Here is a 20,379-nt window from a genome sequence, read left to right as displayed (position 1 = left end):
CAGCTGAGAACATTCTCCTAGCACGTTAGACACTTGCAGTTTGCGTGGCAGACAGGTGCACAGAAACACGCCCACACGCTCCTCCAGGTATGGCTACTGCCCGGAGAAAGCCAGGAAACAATTTTCACCTTCTTATTACGGTAACATGTAGAGGCACCAGCCAAAATCAGGGCCCCCCTGTGCTCGGCACTGGGCACCCATACAGTGTGATGGTCCCTGCCTGTGATAGCTCCCAGCCTGCGTCAGCCTGAGGATCATCCCTGAGTGGGATGAGTCATCAGAGGCCATTACCTGCAGGTCTCGTGTTCGGGCCCTTGCCATTCAACCAGGGTTCAGCCAATCTGCAGGCGAGAACCCACCCAGGGACGCAGTCTCTCCAGTCTGCCCAACCTCACTATCTGGCCAGGAGTATTTCCATTGCCAGTAGTTTGAACAGACTGTCCCTGTCCCTGCTCCAGCCTGGGCCTGTTCCCACACTAGCCAGCCCCGGCTGCAGCCTGCATCGTCTCCTGCCTCAGCTGGCTGCGGCACTACTCCAAAGAGCTTAGGGTCTAAATATAAAAGAAAGACACAGCCTAGGAGGGGAAAGAGGGGCTCAGAGACGTGCACAACAGGTGACTAGCAGAGCTGGGGGCAGCACCTGGGTCCCTCAAGTCCTGATCCAGTGCCCTACCCAATAGGTCGTGCTGCCTCTTCCCCCCTGCAAGAAGTCATTTCAGGTCTGCATTTATGGCAGCATGGAGAGTACAAGAACCGCCTGCCTGGCGCGCATGGGTGTAAATTTACTTTTACATTTACTTCCTAGCTCTGCTACAGACTTCCTGGGGCGGATCCTCAGCCAGTGACAATGATCCTAGGCCCATTGACCTCTGCACTACTGTGTGACTTTGGGCAAGTCATTGCCTGTCTTTGGGTCTCAGTTTATCTGCCTACACCAGAGATTGTTTACTGCCCTGCTTAATTAGTTGATGTTTGTAAAGTGCTCTGAGATCCTCAGATGAGAAGTGGAAAAATATTGAATTCTAGCAGCTAGTGTAAAGCATGAACATACAAACATAAGAACGTCCATACTGGGTCAGTCCAAAGGTCCATCCAGCCCAGTATCCTTTCTACCAACAGTGGCCAATGCCAGTGCCCCAGAGGGAGTGAAGCTAACAGGTAATGATCAAGTGATCTCTCTCCTGCCATCCATCTCAACCCTCTGACAAACAGAGGCTAGGGACACCATTCCTTACCCATCCTGGCTAATAGCCATTAATGGACTTAACCACCATGAATTTATCCATTTCTCTTTTAAACCCTATTATAGTCCTAGCAACCTCCTCAGGCAAGGAGTTCCACAGGTTGGCTGTGCGCTCTGTGAAGAACTTTTTAAATTTGTTTTAAACCTGCTGCCCATTAATTTCATTTGGTGACCCCTAGTTCTTATATTGCAGGAACAAGTAAATAACTTTTCCTTTTTCACTTTCTCCACACCACTTATGATTTTATAGACCTCTATCATATCCCCCCCTTACCCTCCTCTTTTCCAAGCTGAAAAGTCCTAGCCTCTTCAATCTCTCCTCATATGGGACCCATTCCAAACTCCTAATCATTTTAGTTGCCCTTCTTGGAACCTTCCAGTATATCTTTTTTGAGATGAGGAGACCACATCTGTACGCAGTATTCGAGATGTGGGAGTACCATGGATTTATATAAGGGCAATAAGATATTCTCTGTCTGTCTTATTCTCTGTCCCTTTTTTAATGATTCCTAACATCCTGTTTGCTTCTTTGACTGCTGCTGTACACTGTGTGGATGGCTTCAGAGAACTATCCACGATGACGCCAAGATCTCTTTCCTGATTAGTTCTAGCTAAATTAGCCTCCATCATATTGTATGTATAGTTGGGGTTATTTTTTCCAATGTGCATCACTTTACATTTATCCACATTAAATTTCATTTGCCGTTTTGTTGCCCAATCACTTAGTTTTGTGAGATCTTTTTGAAGTTCTTCACAATCTGCTTTGGTCTTAACTATCTTGAGCAGTTTAGTATCATCTGCAAACTTTCCACCTCACTGTTTACCCCTTTCTCCATCTCTAAGGATCGCACTGTGATTTAATCAACTTATATCAAGGCCAACCTTTGCCTGGCCACTGTTTTTTGCTGGCCCCCTGTGCATGTTTTGGACGCATTTCAGATCTTTGTCTCATTTGTATTTTTTTAACAGATCTTTTTCTTCAATGTCTTTGAATCTCCGGCTGAGTTGTTTGATGAGCCCATATTCATCACGGTAAGTTCTCGAGACAAAACTGCCAAACTCCTCTTCCATGCTCCACAGTAGCCCTGTGGTTCCTTGGAATAATGCTGGGTTGGACCTCCAAACTTTGACCCAGGTAAGGACCATGTGTGGCCACTCACTACTGGCTTGGGAGTCGTATGAGCTGGTACAATGCTAACCAGTTTGCAGCCCCCCTTATCATGATTGGGAAGGCTGCAGGGGCTGGCTGGCAGCTCTGATCTGAATGGAGCATTGCATGCTGGGATCTGTTGTCTTTCAGGGTGGCAGCTCTGTACTGGAGATGAAGGTTCTCCTGCACTATGTTTAGCCACATTCTGACCACCCCTGATGTGAGGAATGCAAAGCCACTAAAGCCAGAGTTGTCTCACAAGAAACAATTCAGCTCTGCACTCACCTGCTGTGGTGGATCATGTGTATACAGACCCCACGGGCATGGGCAGGGATCAGACCTGGGGCCTTTGGCATCAAAAGTACCAGCCCTGCCATCGAGCTGTCTGGAGTTGCTCACGACTGTGAGTGCCCACCTCAAGGCTGGACTGTCACAAACCAGAGTACAAACCCCGAACTGGATGTGTGTTCTACAATTAGATTTCACCAACCAAGTGCCAAGCTCTCAAGCACCATAGCAGCCTAACCACAGAGTCACAAACAGTCCCTTTGGGCACCCCAGCCAGGCAAACCTGCTTTTGTGGTAGATGGTCCCTTGCATCAAAAATTCCAACACTATTCAGGTTACTCCCAGTCCCAAAGGACCAGTTACTTACCTCAGGTCAATTGCACCTTTGATCGTACACCATAGACAAGACTTGTAGCCAGTCCTATAATAAACTAACTAAAGTTTTATTAACTAGGAAAAGAAGTGAGAGTTATTTACAAGGTTAAAACAGGTGAACACACATACAAATGAGTTACAGTCTTAGCTTCTATTGCCTTTTAGAACCTGCTATAATAAGCAAGCTCTGTGTGTTCTTTAGGGCTAACCTGGGCTAACCAACTGGGGATCTCTTGCTTATGCTGAAAAGTCTTTTCCCCTCACAGTTCAAGCAGCATAGTGATAAAGTTCCTTCTGGTCAGGCATTTTTATTCCCTTCCCCCAGAGTTCAAACTGACGGGACCAGCATTTGTGCAGGTCTCCCCTTCATGGGTGTGTGGGGAGCAATCAGCAAAGTCTTTCGTCTACTGATGTTCCACAATGGCTTGTCTGGTGTCCATGGGCCTTCTTTTGTTGGGCAGGAGATGATGCCTCTTGTGGTAAACCAGTATTTCACCCTGGTAATGCCTCTCTACTGAGTGTTTTTCTTTCCAGTGTCCATAACTAAGGCTATGATTCTGTCAAGGAGGTCGTGGATGACTTTCCGGGACCTTCGTGATTTCTTCTTGGTCAGGGCTGCCAGAAGATCTGAAGAAGACACCAGAGCAGCCGTCCTCGGCCCACCTGGCACAGCGGCTGGGGTTGGGTCATCCCCCCTGGGGCTGGAGCAGCAGCAGTCAGCCCCTGCTGCAGGAGTAGCGGCAGGGCAGAAACATTGCAAGCTCCAGCAGCGCTCTGTTTGTCCACCCTCCCTCCCCAGGGTATTTTTAGTAAAAGTCAGGGACAGATCGCGACTTCCGTGAATTTTTGTTTGTTGCCCGTGACCTGTCCCTGAATTTTACTAAAAATAACCGTGACAAAATCTTAGCCTTAGTCATAGCAAATACTTTTATAGTTACAGAGCAAATACTGAAATATTACCTTATAAAACAGGATGCAGCTGTTAATAGGGAGATTAATGCAGGCAGCAATTTACAAGCATTTCATAAAGTCCAAACACTGAACACATCTCTAGAAATCTAATACTTATTTAACAACACAAACCCAGTCAGACTGGTTCCCAGCCAGGCATTTGTCACTTTTCAAAGGCCTAGGGACTTTGGCATAAGCTGGTACCTGGTCTGCCAACGTCACACCTGACCTGAAACACACTGAACTCAATGGTGCGCTCTCCTTCACTTCACGGGGCTTCGTGTCAGGCCCCTAGTGAGGTTAAACACAAACTGCTAGAGCGTGTCAAAGGAGGGGGTGAGACTGATCATCATATTTTTGCAAAATGTATTTCCCTGATTTCTTGTTAAATTTGAAATGACAAAAGAATTGTGATGAAATGTGACAAGTTTTGACCTGCTTTCCAAACCACTGAGCTGAGTGCACTGAGAATGCTAATGATTTAACATGGATGGTTGTGAGTTTTTTTTCTTAAATGCTGGATTTACATTTTTGCACCTTTCCCCCATTCCCCCCCCCCCCCCCCCCCCCCGCAGGTTGTTGATTCCCGGTCTCTCCGGACAGACTCTGTGATTGGAGAATTTCGGGTAACGATTTGTGATTTCATCTCTCTCTCTCTCTCTCTCTCTCAATATTTGTAATCATTTTGACCTCTTCTCTGTGCAGCCTGTGGCTAAGCATTTGATTTTGTTTTTCATTTTATTTTATAGCTGGATGTCGGGACAGTTTATGCAGAACCAAGTGAGTTAAACAATTACAGAGATTTTTGAACCATTAGAGATTTGTAATTAAGAAATCAAATTTGTACCACATAGGGACATTTCTTTGCAACAACTTTCTATGGGCCAAATGCAGGGGTCTATATGTGCGCACACATGTATATTTACATATAAGCACACAAACACATACAGTTGTTATATATGCATGTCAAAGGATACACTGTCCCTTTAAGAGGGAAGAGACCCATGCACCTGTGACTTGTCTGCTGACCCCAGTTGGGTTTAAAAGAGGGCACCTGGGCCCTAGATGTAGGTGACACTGTGAATCAGGGCTGCCTGACACAGTCAGGAAAAAGGGGAGGTGAGAGATGCCAGAGACTAAGGACTGTGGAAGGTCCTTGAAGGAAGCTGTAGGTGGTTCCTAGGGGAAGACTGAAGGCAGGAGAGCAACAAGTCACGTGGGGTTTGCTGGCTGAGCTCTCTGAGCTGGAGAGGACGGAAGGCAGGAGGGACAGCAGAGGGAGTTGCCTGCTGACTGCTGAAGCTGAGGGTCAGAGAGAGCCGAAGGCAGGGGAGCCGTGGTGTTTACCCCACTGACGTCTCCACACTGGAGAGCTGGACCCAGGGGAGCAGTGAGAGGGCCATGGGGAGTGAGGGATGCTCTGCTGGTGAGGATGGTCTAGCAGAGAGGCAGCGGCGGTGGGGGTTCCTGCTAGAAGGACTAAGGTGGTTGACCCTGCAGAGAGAGAGAGAAGGACTGACAGAGTGCCTAGATATGGCGAAAGACACTCAAATATCACATTGCAGCTTGCTTTATCTAGGTAGGAAATGCAATGAGAAGCCAGCCTTTCTCACATCCATTTAACCCTTTCCATCCCTGTCCATTTGAAACCAGAAGGGGCGAGAAACAAACAAAACCTCCAACCCAACTTCTTCCAGATGCAAAAGTTCAGATGTGTTGGAGGAAGGGTTCTTAGTTTAGGTGAACTCAGTGTGCTCAACTCCTGCAATTTTATCACATCTCATGCTGTTTGGTGGTTTTCTTAAGTCTCCAGCTCCTGGAGTCATGTGATTGCATGAGCATCTCAGCTATCACTAGAAAAATAAATAAGTTTCTTGCCTTCACAGTTGCAAAGAAAAGCTTGATGACACAAACTCTATGAGTTCCAAAACCAGCAGGCAAATAAAAAGAACTCAACATTTATTATTTTTAAAACTCTCATGACTTTAGAGCTGATTTCGATATTTTTAGAGCTGGCTCATGACTTTTAAATGCTTTGGGTTGACAATACTGTGAAATGCTTTCCCCCATCCCTTATTCTGATGCTACAAAATCTGTCCATCCTGTGAGGCAGACAGTAATAAACCTGAAACTCGGTTTCTCTATTTTAGAGCACGCCTTGCTCAGGAAATGGCTGCTCCTTTCTGACTCCGAAGACTTTTCTGCTGGGGCCAAAGGTTACGTGAAAGTCAGCCTGTTTGTGCTGGGACCCGGTGATGAAGCTCCTGTAAGTACCATTTTGCTGCCACTGGAGAAAGAGAGCTACTTGAGGGACCACTTTCTTGTTTTGCTGCCTGAAGAAGATATGAAGGGTTGGCTTGAATGAGATTGTGCTAGAATGATAATTGGAAGAAATCTGAGGGGATGTGTTGACAATGATTGTGTCATAAGAACTCCAACAGAACATTGGTCCACTTAAACCAATCACCTGCCCGTGGCAGTGATTTATGCATGCTGCTTCAGAGGAAGGAGAGCCCTCTCCTTCATGGTGCTTGTAACAAGGTCTTCTGCCCGCCCCTCTTCCTGGGGCCCACTGGCTGCCCCAATAAAGCTCAGAGAGGCTTCTCCTTCTGCAGCACCTGTAGCTTTATTTACACATTTCTCCTACCACCAGTGATATACTATATACAGCGTGCACGCCTGACAATCTCCTCTCCTAAACAGAGTCTTCCCTCAGCCTGGAGACTGACCTTCCCCTGGCCATTCCCCCCTCTTCTGGCTGCCAGCCAGCCTTTAGAGCCCTTGAATCCTCAGGCCCGCAAGTGCAGCCAGTTTTAAAGGCCAGGCGCCAGGCTTCTCCCCAGCCCCAATCTATTTCCTCTGATTGGGGCTGGCTGAGCAGGGGCTAATTAGGTGCCTTTGCACCAGCACCCTGCTACAGTGCCTTACAAAGGAAAGTGTTGGTTTTGGGCCTATTCTTGCTTCTTTAGCATGTATAATACTCAAGGAGCTGACGGAGGAGATATCTGAGCCATTAGTGACTATCTTTGAGAAGTCATGGAAGGGGGCAAGAAGACTGGAAAAGGGCAAAAATAGTGCCAGTCTATACAAAGGAAATAAGGACAACCTGGGGAATTACAGATCGGTCAGCTTAACTTCAGTACCCGGAAAGATAATGGAGCAAATAATGAAGCAATCAGTTTGCAAACACTTACAAGATAATAAGGCGATAAGTAACAGTCAGCTTGGGTCTGCCTAGAACAAATTGTGTCAGACCAAACTTATAGCTTTCTTTGACAGGGTAACATTCCTTGTGGATGGGGGAAAGCGGTAGATGTGGTATATTTTTACTTGAGTACAACTTTTGATACTGTCCTGCATGACCTTCATAAACAAAATAGGGAAATACAACCTAGATGGAGCTACTATAAGATTGGTGCATAACTGGTTGGAAAACCATTCCCAGAGAGTAGTTATCAGTGGTTCACAATCAAGCTGGGAGGGCATGTGGAGTGGGGGTCCCGCAGGGATCAGTTCTGGGTCCAGTTCTGTTCAATATCTTCATCAATGATTTAGATAATGGCATAGAGAGTACACTTACAAAGTTTGCAGATGATACCAAGGTAGGAGGGGTTGCAAGTGCTTTGGAGGATAGGATTAAAATTCAAAATGATCTGGACAAACTGGAGAAATGGTCTGAAGTAAATAGGATGAAATTCAATAAGGACAATTGCAAAGTCCTCCACTTAGGAAGGAACAACCAGTTGCACACACACAAAATAAGAAATGACTGCCTAAGAAGGAAAGGAGTCTGGGGGGTCATAATGGATCACAAGTTAAATATGAGTCAACAGGGTAACACATTATTCTGGATGAAGGAATGTTGTAAGCAAGACATGAGAAGTAATTCTTCTGCTCTACTCCACACTGATTAGGTCTCAACTGGAATATTGTGTCGAGTTCTGGGCGCCACGCATCAGGGAAGATGTGGACAGATTGGAGAAAGTCCAGAGAAGAGCAACAAAAATGATTAGAGGTCTAGAAAACATGACCTATGAGGGAAGATTGAAAAAATTGGGTTTGTTTAGTGTGGAGGAGAAGACTGAAGTGGGACATGATAACAGTTTTCAAGTACTGTACTTAAAAGGTTGTTACAAGGAGAAGGGAGAAAAATTGTTTTCTTTAACCTCTGAGGGTAGGACAAGAAGCAAAGGGGTTAAATTGCAGCAAAGGTGGTTTAGGTTGGGCCTTAGGAAAAAATAGGAAAAACTTCCTAATGTCATGGTAGTTAAGCACTGGACTAAATTGCCTAGGTAGACTGTGGAATCTCCATCATTGGAGATGTTTCAGAGCAGGTTAGACAAACACCTCTCAGGGATGGTCTAGATAATACTCAGTCCTGCCTTGAGTGCAGGGGACTGGACTGGAAGACCTCTAGAGGTCCCTTCCAGTCCTACGATTTTATGATTCTATAAAGAGAGCCTGGAAGTGTTTCTTTCTGCTTGTTTTGTACCTTAGATGTATTAGGAATTTCAGATTAGACATCCCTGCTTTTTTGGAAAACTTCTTGGCTGACTCAAATGTAGATTGGGAAATTTCTCAGTCTTTAATTGAAGGTAGGGGCCAGGGTGGTGGTGGTAATACAGACAGACAGCTTTTCTCCTTAGTGGCTGACCTAATAGGGAATTAATAAAGCAAAGAGTCAAAGCCCAAGAGTTATAAACATTGTGAATGAAAATGCCACTCCCTCCCAATTAACAAAGATTCACTTGCTTGGCTTTTTTGATGCCATAAATTCATGAGTTTAACAATGAGGGTAATGAACTATTGCAACAATTTACCAAGGGTCATGGCGGCTTTCCCATCACTTGAACTTTTTAAATCAAGATTGGATGTTTCTCTGTAATTCAAGCAGAAATTATTTTGGGGGAAGTCCTATGGCCTGTGTTGCACAAGATGTCAGACTAGATGATTGCAGTGGTCCCTCCTGTCCTTGGAATCTACATAGCTAGTTCTCCAGCTGTCCATAGAGTCTTCGAGGGTATAGATAACCTGAATGTCAAATCAGGGGAAAAATATTCAGGTCACCTTTATATATCATGAAGGAACAAAATCCCATTTTACCCCCTGCAGGTCACCTATAATAGTCTTGCCCAGTGCTGTTACATCTCGACAAGGAAGAGTTCTATCTGAGCTTGCAGGTGATCGGGGGTGATGGTGTCCTAAAACACTCAGAATTAGCCTTCTTCTACTTGTTCCCATTATTCTTTGTATATACAACCCCATGATCCTTTGTGCACGAACCAAAGTGTTTTGTATCTACCATGCTAATTTCTGTAGCTATGATTCTAGGGACTATGTACTTCGGCTGAATTTAGTGTGTGACCAAATGGTGGAATGTGTGTAATCTTTGTGCCCGAAGCCTCTTGACCCACGGAGAATGTGTCCAGATGTCCAGGAAGGGACCATTTGTCATCGATGAGGGATACTTGTTATTGCAAATATCTTCGGTGATCGATGAGATAATTTGAGCCAGCGAGAGATGCTTTTAGCTTATTAGGAATTACTTATTGCCACAGGTGTGTTCTGTAACAAAGACTTAATCACAGATTTCTCTGGCATATTGATGAAATAAGCTGAGATACCATGACAGAGATTCTATGTGTAGATCAGTTAGGAATTTTCTTTGAGAAAGGAAGTGTTTTTGTCCCAAGTGCAATATAAAAGAGGGGCGGTTTCTGGGAGTGAATCAAGCTGCAGTCCATTCTTCAGATCAGTTTGGTAACATGACTTTCCTTTCTGTATTGCACTGTATTAATCTTTGATTACAATCTGTGATTAATAAATACAAATTGAACCTGATTATTTGACCTCTTATTACCAGCAGAACCAAGCTCAAAACCGAATACACGGAAGTCAGAGGTAAAACGCTCATGGACCTCATGAGAGTAGAGTTAGGCCAATGCTGAACACTTTAAAGGTCCCACCCTCTAGGTCAGATCCTGCAGTCTCTGTGTCTGTGGCTTTACAGCAGAGATGGGCCTGGTCCATGGAGTTTGGATCTGAATCCAAACTTTCAAGGCTACTTTGGGTCTGAGGCCCCGTTGCTGGTTTATGGTAAAGGAGGTCTCACCTTGGGGGCAAGATGCATTAGTTTCTGCTTAGCGGACTCTATTTCTCTGCTTTGCGATAAGCTTCAGCCCCACTTCTCTCCTTTTGTAACAGCTTGTTTGTTTGTCTCACAGCTGGAGAAGAAAGAAGTGGCTGAAGAGAAGGAAGATATTGAGGGGAATCTTCTGCGCCCAACTGGGGTCACGCTGAGAGGGGCTCACTTCTGCCTGAAAATTTACAGAGCTGAAGACTTGCCCCAGAGTATGTATTTCTGCTGTGGGGTCTAATTGCAACTGACCCATGCTTGTCGCCTTGGAAATGACCCAGCAGCAGTAACATGTTACAGCCCAAGGGTGAAGGGATATAGGCCATCTGTGTTCTGGATGTCCGTTCTGTGCATCTCACTCTGACACTGGATTTTTTAATGTCTTGGACGAGCTCTCCCGTGCATGTGAATCGGTAAAGTGCCATGGGTAGACAATGGGCCAAACCCCCAGCTGGTGTAGATTGGTGCAGCACCACTAGAGTCAGTGGAGTTATGCTGATTTACACCAGCTGAGGATCTGTCCTTTGACGTTCTGCCTGGTGTCACTCAGCGGCATTTGCCCTACAGGACAGATTGACTTTTACGGCTCTAGGGCTGTAAAAGTAATTAGTACAGGGACAGGATTGTTACCAGGACAAGGCTGGGGGGCTGGTTAAAGAGGCTTCCACCTCTTCTTGCACCACGGACTGGAACTCATTGTGTTTCAGTGGATATGTAAAATCCCATAGTGGTCTCAGCCCCACAGTGGTCACGTCTGTCACTACCACATAACTGGTACTAACTGGAGGGCTGATCGGTAAAGACTGGGCCACAGAGATGGAAAAGTTCAGATTCAGGTTCTAAGCAGAGAGTACTCTGAAGCCGAGGACCTGGCAGCCTGGGGCCATTCTGGGCTGGCCGCTTGCATCCCAGTCAGCTGACTCCTTACGCGCTCCAGCCTCATGAGTGCGGATTGTTGAGGGTTCTCTTCTGTTCCAGTGGACGATGCCATCATGGACAATGTCAAGCAGATCTTCGGCTTTGAGAGCAACAAGAAGAACCTGGTCGATCCGTTTGTGGAAGTCAGCTTTGCCGGCAGAATGGTGAGTGGTGGAAACTGACGAGCCATCCTGTGGCTGAGCAGGAAATCTGCCTCTGTCTCATGGACTCCTGTTCCCTTAGCAGCCCCATCAAAGGGCCGCCAGCCTCATTGCATGGGACAGTGTTTGGATGTGAGCTAGCTGCCACCAGGGGGTCAACTGGAGCATGGAAATGTGGGAGTCAGGTGGCCACGTTTGAAATAGGCGTCATTTTCTTGAGGATGAAAGTGAAGGAGGTGGAGGGGGGGTTGTCTAGGGCATCTCTGGTGCCTTTGTTTGTTGCTTTGAAGAAAAGCAAAGAGGAATGAGGCCTGGGTAGAGTTTTGTGGCAGGGTGAGGCCTGCAGCAGTTTGACCTGTTGGGCTGACACAGCCCTCCGGTGGGCATGCAGTGGCGTTGCTCACATCTGTATCTTACTCCCAAAAGCTAGAGATGGGGAAGTTCTCTCAGCCTGATTGCTCATATTCTGCTCATTTCCGTGGTGCATGAACATCTACGGGGTTAGGTCAGCTCCTCCATCCACCCTGGTCAGTGCTGCCTTGAGCCCTAGAACACCTTTCTTCAGTTGGGTTCCTTGTTCTAACCATCCTCACTCGTAGGAACTGGTTCCTGATGCCCAGTCCAAGTTTCCCTTCACGCAGTTTCATTTCCTCAGCCCCCTTTGATCTGTCTTTTCTGCCCTTGTGCTGAAATACCACAATGAAGGGTGCACTAAGAATACCTAGATAGATGAAGAGATTTTCGTACACATCTGTGCTTGGGCCTAAGGCCATTAACCCTTTGTCAGTGTAACAAAATTACAGTGGAAATTTTTTTTTTAAATTAAAATCTCTGATCCCTCTGAATGCAAAAATAAATAAAACTCCATAACTAAGGAGCCAGTCTTGGCTGCCTTTGCTCACAAGACTATTTGCAGAGTAGGACACACACAGGATGGCAAAGCTAGGCTTCTGAGTAGCAACAGATTAGCCATGGGATGCACCTCTCTGGAGAAAGCACAGACGGTGTCTTCTGTTCTCTGCTGCATATGAGTAATTTCCGCTCTAGGCTCTTAGTGGTGCTGTTGTATTAAAAATGACAATACATATATTTAGATCCTTGTGTGTTTGGGGGGAGGGGTGGGGGAAATAACCGAGAAATAAATTCCTAGCTCAGGGCTTGGCTACCATTTGGGAACCGGCTTAAATTGATGGATGATCATTATTTCTTAAATGTTCTCAGTTCCCAAGCTGTGATCCATGGACCGTCGCTGGTTCACAAGGATCTATCTGGTCCCATTGATCTGACACCTCCTCCCTTAATTTCCATCTGATAAATTTAGGATGACCAGAGGTCCTGATTTTATAGAGATGGTCCTGATTTTTGGGTCTTTTTCTTATATAGGCTCCTATTACGTCCCGATTTTTCATATTTGCTGTCTGGTCACCTTAGATAAATTCCATGATGATACATTAAACATTTTCCTAACCTTACTCCTCCAGGTAGGCAATGGGCGGTAGCTGTGATGGGGATGTTACGGGATCATGAATGGGAATGGGGCTGGGTGTTCAGAAAGGGGAGGAGGAAAGGGTCCACAAAACAATCTATTAAAATTGATGTAGTCCATTCTGAATAGGTTCTCGTATTGCCCTCCTCACCATAGTATCTGAGTGCTTCCATTGGTGCAATAAGTTAGTGCGGACGTTAATCACTAACATCTGTCCTGCGTGGTTTGTTCTTCCTCTTTTCCTGGCCCCAGGGTGAATTGTGTGGAAAGGTTTTGTTGTGGCAGGGTTCTGCGTTTTAGATGTCCACGCTGCTCGGTGTTTGCATCAGAGGAGGTAGGATGGCAGAGTGTGCTTGGACCGGAAAGCAAGGAAGTTTGGGACGGTTCTTAGTTTTGGGAGAGTTCATTCCGTAGTCTCAGGCCGCACTCAAGAAAGCTGATTTCTGCCCAGACAAGCTTTGTCCTTAGAATCATAGAATATCAGGGTTGGGAGGGACCTCAGGAGGTCATCTAGTCCAACCCCCTGCTCAAAGCAGGACCAATCCCCAACTAAATCATCCCAGCCAGGGCTTTGTCAAGCCTGATCTTAAAAACCTCTAAGGAAGGAGATTCTACCACCTCCCTAGGTAACCCATTCCAGTGCTTCACCACTCTTTGAGTGAAAAAGTTTTTCCTAATATCTAACCTAAACCTCCCCCACTGCAACTTGAGACCATTACTCCTTGTTCTGTCATCAGGTACCACTGAGAACAGTCTAGATCCATCCTCTTTGGAACCCCCTTTCAGGTAGTTGAAAGCAGCTATCAAATCCCCCTCGCCCCCATTCTTCTCTTCTGCAGACTAAACAATCCCAGTTCCCTCAGCCTCTCCTCATAAGTCATATGCTGCAGCCCCCTAATCATTTTTGTTGCCCTCCACTGGACTCTTTCCAATTTTTCCACATCCTTCTTGTAGTGAGGGGCCCAAAACTGGACACAGTACTCCAGATGAGGCCTCACCAATGTCGAATAGAGGGGAATGATCACATCCCTCGATCTGCTGGCAATGCCCCTACTTATACAGCCCCAAATGCTGTTAGCTTTCTTGGCAACAAGGGCACACTGTTAACTCATATCCAGCTTCTCGTCCACCATAACCCATAGGTCCTTTTCTCCAGAACTGCTTCCTAGCCATTCGGTCCCTAGTCTGTAACAGAGAATGGGATTCTTCCATCCTAAGTGCAGGACTCTGCACTTGTCCTTGTGGTGGAGAATTCCATTGTGCTGGAGGAGGGGAGTTGTTGACCATAGTCCTCATCTTGGAGCAGCAGGCTTTTTTAGCTCTCCAGGGCCCAAGCAATTGAGCACCTTGAAGATAAGGGCCAAGACCTTGAACTGGATTCAGGTGGCTTTAACCTGTTCTGTGCCTAAGTTCCCTCTAAACTGTGCATGCTCAGATCTGCCCCCTGCTGTCAAGCATCATATACACTGACCCGTGCCTGCAGTGCAGGGAAGCACCTTCATCAGGAGACATCTGCTTCTTGGATGGGCCGAAGGAGGCTCTCGGGCCATCCCTCTTCTGCAGCTACGTAAGAACATAAGAACGGCCGTACTGGGTCAGACCAATGGTCATCAAGCCCAGTATCCTGTCTTCCAACAGTGGCCAGATGCTTCAGAATGAATGAACAGAACAGGGCAATTTTGAGTAGTCCATCCCCTGTCGTCCACTCCTAGATTCTGGCAGTTGGAGGTTTAGGGACACCCAGAGCATGTGGATGCATCCCTGACCATCTTGGCTGATAGCCATTGTTGGACCTATCCTCCATGAACTTATCTAGTTCTTTTTATATTTTTGGCCATTACAGCATGCCCTGGCAATGAATTCCACAGGTTGACTGTGCGTTGTGTGAAGAAATACTTCCTTATGTTTTATTTTTAAACCTGCTGCCTATTAATTTCATCAGATAACCACTAGTTCTTGTGTTATGAGAAGGAGTAAATAACACTTCCTTATTTACTTTCTCCGCACCCATCATGATTTTATAGACCTCAGTCATATCCCCCCTTGAGTCATCTCTTTTCTAAGTTGATCAGTCCCAGTTTTACTAATCTCTCCTCATACTCCTAATAGTTTTTGTTGCCCTTCTTTGAATCTTTTTCAATTCCGATATATCTGTTTTGAGATGGGTCAACCAGAATTGCACTCGTATTCAAGGTGTGGGTGTACCATGGATTAATATAGTGACATTATGTTATTTTTTATTTTATTATCTATCCCTTTCTTAATGGTTCCTAACATTGTTAGCCTTTTTGACTGCCACAGCACATGATCAAATGTTTCCAGAGAACTATTCACATTGACTCCAAGATCTCTTTCTTGAGTTGTAACAGCTAATTTAGATCCCATCATGTTATAGGTATAGTTGGGATTATGTTTTCCAATGTGCGTTACTTTGCACTTATCAATAATTAATTTCATCTGCCACTTTGTAGTGGCCCAGTCACCCAGTTTAGTGAAATCCCTTTGTAACTTTTTGTAGTTACTAGTTATTCTGAGTAATTTTGTATTGTCTGCAAATTTTGCCACTACACTGTTTGCCCCTTTTCCCAGATCATTTATGAATATGTTGAACAACACTCGTCTTAGTACAAATCCTTGGGGGTAACCACTATTTACCTCTCTCCATTGTGAAAACTGACCATTTATCATACCCTTTGTTTCCTGTCTTTTAATCCATTACTGACCTATGACAGGACCTTCCTCTTATCCCTTCATTGCTTACTTTGCTTAGGAGCCTTTGGTGGGGGACTTTGGCAAAGGCTTTCTGAAAGTCCAAGTACACTGTATCCACTGGATCACCCTTGTCCACGTACTTGTTGACTCTCTCAAAAAATTCTAATAGATTGGTGAGGCATGATTTCCCATCACAAAAGTCATGTTGGCTCTTTCTCAACAAATCATGTTCATCTATTGATTCTATGAGTCTGATAATTCTCTTCTTTACTAAAGTCTCGACAGTTTGTCTGATACAGACATTAGACTTATTGGCCTGTAATTGCCAGGATTACCTTTTCTGAAAAATTGGCATTATGTTAGCTACCCTTCAGTCATCTGCTACAGAAGCTGATTTAAGTGATTGGTTACATACCACATTTAGTAGTTCTGCAATTTCATATCTGAGTTCCTTCAGAACTCTCGGGTGATACCATCTGGTGACGTATTACTGTTTAGTTGATCAATTTGTTAAAAAATCTCATCTATTGATGCCTCAATCTGGGACAGTCCCTCAGATTTGTCGCCTAAAAAGAATGGCTTGGATGTTGGATCTCCCCTATATCCTCTGCAGTGAAAACCCAGGCAGAGAATTCATTTAGCTTTTCCACAACAGCCTTGTCTTCTTTGAGTGTTTGTTTAGCACCTTGTGTCACGGAGTCCCCGGGCGATGCTCTGGAACTGCTCCCCACCAAGCCAGGCAGGACTTTGGGGAGCCTTCTCTCCCTTGGAGCAGACTTGTTCAGGGCAAGAAGCTCACACGTTTTCACCTCCTGGGTCTCTCCTTGGAGCATTCAGCATCCTCTGCCCCTCCGTGCGCTTCCCACAGCGAGTCCACCCCAGCGGGGTCCTGGGGAAGCCACCGGGTCCTGCACCCCCACTTTGCAGTCAGACGTGACTCTCAGCCAGCCAGTAAAACAGAGGTTTATTCGATGACAGGAATAGGGTCTAAAACAGAGCTTGTAGATACAGCGAACCGGACCCCTCGGCTGGGTCCATTCTGGGGGGCAGTGAGCCAGACCCCCAGGTCTGCCCTCCACCCTTGACCCCAGCCAGCTCCAGACTAACAACCCCTCCTCTCTCCTCAGCCCCTTTCCCGGGCCAGGAGGTCACCTGATCCCTTTGTCTCCAACACCTTCAGCTGGCACCTTTGCAGGGGAGGGGCCCAGGCCATCAGTTGCTAGGAGACAGAGTGCCAGGCATTTAGGTGCACTGGCCCTTTGCTCTACCAGATACTTAAGAACTGCCATGGGGACACTGAGGCACCAACACAGTATTCAGAGAAACATTAAGAACTTTCCCAGTTCGTCACATCTCTCCCCCCTTCGAGACCGAACTGAGCGAGGTCACTCCAGCCAGTGACCTGGGGAAGTTCGAACCCACCAACGTTTCCATGGATGCCCCAGCATCTCTCCCATTCCTTGGTGTGAGTTACGCCAGGACAGTCCAGTCTCACGCCCTCCCTTAGGTCGGGTGTGCTTGATGGCACTTGCAGGCCGCAGGTGGGAAAGTTTATGCAGCCCACACCCTTTGCCACCCCAATACCCCTGGGGTTCAAGCTGGGATTGGGTCTTTCCCCAGCCCTTCGGTCTGTGATTCGGGCTCTCTTGGTTAAGAGCCCTCATCTTGGCCTTTGCCAGCTCTGGGCTTGGGCAGCCGCTTCCCACTTTGTGGCCCAGACACAACACCTCTTCCATCCCCCCTTACACTTTCCAGCTTTTAAGGTCAGTCCCACCTCCTTGAGGCAGCCCAGCCCCCTCTTCACCTGGGACACCTGTTCCTCCCAGATCTGGCTAAAGATGCACATTTTATCAGTGTCTGCCAGGGCCAAGTTCTCCATCGCCCTCTGCTTGTCTAGAATCTCCCCAGGCCTAGGCATGGGGTCGGCATCGGACACTGTGATGGCTTTAAGCTTCTGATAGCCCCCATAAAACCAGATCATCCTGTCTCCCTTGGGGATCAGCCCCACGGGTGAGGCCCATGGGCTGTAAAACGGCTGGATCCCATGTAAAGCCAGCATGTTCCAGACCTCTCTCTCCAGGTTCTGGGCTGCTTTCCCAGTGACTCTGAATGGGAAACACCTGATGGGGAGATTGTCTCCCACCTCAGGGAAGAGATCCACCCGGGGGTCTTCCCCCTTCTTCATCCAATCCTCCCTCTTCAGGTTCAGGGGTCCCCTCACTCTCCTCCCATCCAGCAGCTCGAACGGGAAGAACCCTGTGGATTCCTGGGGCACCACCAGCTGCCTCCCGATTCCCCCCAGTTCTACTTCCCCTTGGGGAGCCCATTCCTGGTACAGGAATCCCTTCTCTTGCAGGACTCTGTCCCTGCAGCCTTCCCCAAGGGGGTTTGCAGCGCTGTGGCCAGCAAGTTCCCTCAGCTTCTCCAAGGAGGGATCCCTCTGCAGCTCGGTCTGGGATTCAGCGGCTGGGGCAGGGAGTGGGACCTGCTCCCTTTCGCTGGCTGGGCCTGGGGTCACAGCCCCCCTGAGCCCTGTCCCTGGTAGCTCCCTCCCTGCTGTGTAATCACTTCCTAGCAGCACGTCTGGACCAGGCAAACCTGTTTGGCAGCTGACCTGCCCTGCCTGGGTGTCCCTGCACTCAGCTGGGGTCTCAGCTCCCCCCGTGCTCAGCGCTGCCCTTGCTGTCCCAGTGGGGGCAGGCAGCGAGCTCTCTGCTCTGGTCACAGCATCAGAGCCAGCCTGAGCCCCGTCTCCGGTGTGCAGGGGCGCGGGGAGCATCTCTCCCTCCCACTCAGCCCCAGGGGGCTGGTTACAGGTAGGCAGGTATCCTGAGCCCAGCAGCCCCCCCCCCCGCCAGCCGGGTCGTTTGCATTTTCACTGCCCATTTCCATCCTAGCCAATTGGTTCCCTGGATTTGAATTCAAACCCTCGGCCGTTACAGGAGCGGGGCCTGGATCCTGTCCCAAAGAGACCCAGTCACCCCCCAACAGGGCCTCCCAGCCGATATCCTGGAGAACCCCAACGGCCAGCCAGCCTGACCCGTCCTGGGTCTGTACAGGGATCCGGGCCATAGGCAGGGTGAGGGGCTTCACCCCGGGGACCTTCACCCAGGTCCCACAGTCCCTCAGCATCTGGGGCTGCACCACCACAGTTCTCTCTGTCCCAGGGTCTCGCCCCCGCAGGCGTGTTTCCCCACTAACCCCTGGGCAGCCCCCTATGTCTCTCTGATCCACCATCACCAGTCCACGCTGCTGCTGCTTCTCCTGCAGCTCTTCCTCGGGCTCTTGCTCTCTCTCACGGTCCTCTCGCTCTCTCGGGCTCTGCTCCCATCCCATCCGTCTCCAATCTCCTGATGGGGAACCCAATCGTGAAGACCCTCGTCTGATTGGGGACCAGACTCCCAGGGATGCCTGGCTGATGCTCCAGCCGCTCTCAGATCCTCTTGTAGCCCCATCTGGGCCAGTAATCTGCTCCTCAGAGCGGTCCTTCTCCTCCAACTGCATGATTAACTGTGCCTTGGTGAATTTCCCCATGCGTAACCCTCTCTTTGTGCACAGGATCACAATGTCCTTCTCAAGGAGATGGTGATAGGCCATCACTTCACCGTTCCCAAGTGGCTCTGGACTCACAGGCCTGTGTGCTCTTGGCTCCCCCATGGTTTCCAGGAAGAACCCCTGGTGTGCCAGCCCTTCTCGTGATCACCACCTCTTTGCCAGGGTCGAGCTGCAGACTCCTCCGCCCCTGGGACTGCTCCTGCAATCCCCAGGGGAACCCTGCTACTGCAAAGATCCTTCTCTCTCCCAGGGTCGAGCGGCAAGCTCCTCCGCCCCTGAGACTGCTGGCTGCAGTCCTCAGGGGGACCCTGTTACTCCAACAGTCCTTCTCGCTGGTCACACACTCCCAGAGGTTAACTGCCCCCTGAAACCGTCCCTCTCTGAGCCTTCAGCGCGCCTGGTCCTCATTATCCCTCCTTTGTTTTACTGCTCCCCAGTCACTTACTGCAAGCAGCGCCATTCATGGGGTGCAGTACGTCCCGCCGCTGCCACCAGTTGTCACGGAGTCCCCGGGCGATGCTCTGGAACTGCTCCCCACCAAGCCAGGCAGGACTTTGGGGAGCCTTCTCTCCCTTGGAGCAGACTTGTTCAGGGCAAGAAGCTCACACGTTTTCACCTCCTGGGTCTCTCCTTGGAGCATTCAGCATCCTCTGCCCCTCCGTGCGCTTCCCACAGCGAGTCCACCCCAGCGGGGTCCTGGGGAAGCCACCGGGTCCTGCACCCCCACTTTGCAGTCAGACGTGACTCTCAGCCAGCCAGTAAAACAGAGGTTTATTCGATGACAGGAATAGGGTCTAAAACAGAGCTTGTAGATACAGCGAACCGGACCCCTCGGCTGGGTCCATTCTGGGGGGCAGTGAGCCAGACCCCCAGGTCTGCCCTCCACCCTTGACCCCAGCCAGCTCCAGACTAACAACCCCTCCTCTCTCCTCAGCCCCTTTCCCGGGCCAGGAGGTCACCTGATCCCTTTGTCTCCAACACCTTCAGCTGGCACCTTTGCAGAGGAGGGGCCCAGGCCATCAGTTGCTAGGAGACAGAGTGCCAGGCATTTAGGTGCACTGGCCCTTTGCTCTACCAGATACTTAAGAACTGCCATGGGGACACTGAGGCACCAACACAGTATTCAGAGAAACATTAAGAACTTTCCCAGTTCGTCACATCTTGATCATCCACTGACTGTTTGGCAGGCTTCCTGCTTCTGATATACTTCAATTTTGTGTTGCTTTTTTTGTGTGTCCGTACCTAATTGCTCTTCAGATCCTTTCTTGACCTGCTTATTGTACTTTTACACTTGACTTGCCAGAGTTTATGGTCTTTTCTATTTTCTTCACTGGGATTTGACTTCTGATTTTTAAAGGATGCCTTTTTGCCTCCAACCACCTCGTTTACTCTGCTATTTAGCCA

General features: G+C 48.2%; 1 protein-coding gene across 7 annotated transcripts in view; it reads left to right on the top strand.

Moving 5' to 3' along the window:
- Positions 1 to 20,379, top strand: part of DYSF (dysferlin) — a 326,279-nt gene that overhangs the window by 92,265 nt on the left and 213,635 nt on the right. For all 7 annotated transcript variants that reach the window (XM_050943290.1, XM_050943287.1, XM_050943285.1 and 4 more), the window contains exons 8-13: positions 2,213 to 2,275; positions 4,583 to 4,633; positions 4,757 to 4,787; positions 6,158 to 6,273; positions 10,232 to 10,358; positions 11,122 to 11,225. In XM_050943290.1, the coding sequence (XP_050799247.1) occupies positions 2,213 to 2,275; positions 4,583 to 4,633; positions 4,757 to 4,787; positions 6,158 to 6,273; positions 10,232 to 10,358; positions 11,122 to 11,225 (492 nt within the window). The remainder of the gene's footprint in view (positions 1 to 2,212; positions 2,276 to 4,582; positions 4,634 to 4,756; positions 4,788 to 6,157; positions 6,274 to 10,231; positions 10,359 to 11,121; positions 11,226 to 20,379) is intronic.

The sequence above is a fragment of the Gopherus flavomarginatus genome, chromosome 3 (assembly GCF_025201925.1).
Source record: "Gopherus flavomarginatus isolate rGopFla2 chromosome 3, rGopFla2.mat.asm, whole genome shotgun sequence".
In the NCBI taxonomy this organism is placed as follows: domain Eukaryota; kingdom Metazoa; phylum Chordata; order Testudines; family Testudinidae; genus Gopherus; species Gopherus flavomarginatus.
This window is presented reverse-complemented; position numbering and strand designations above follow the sequence as displayed.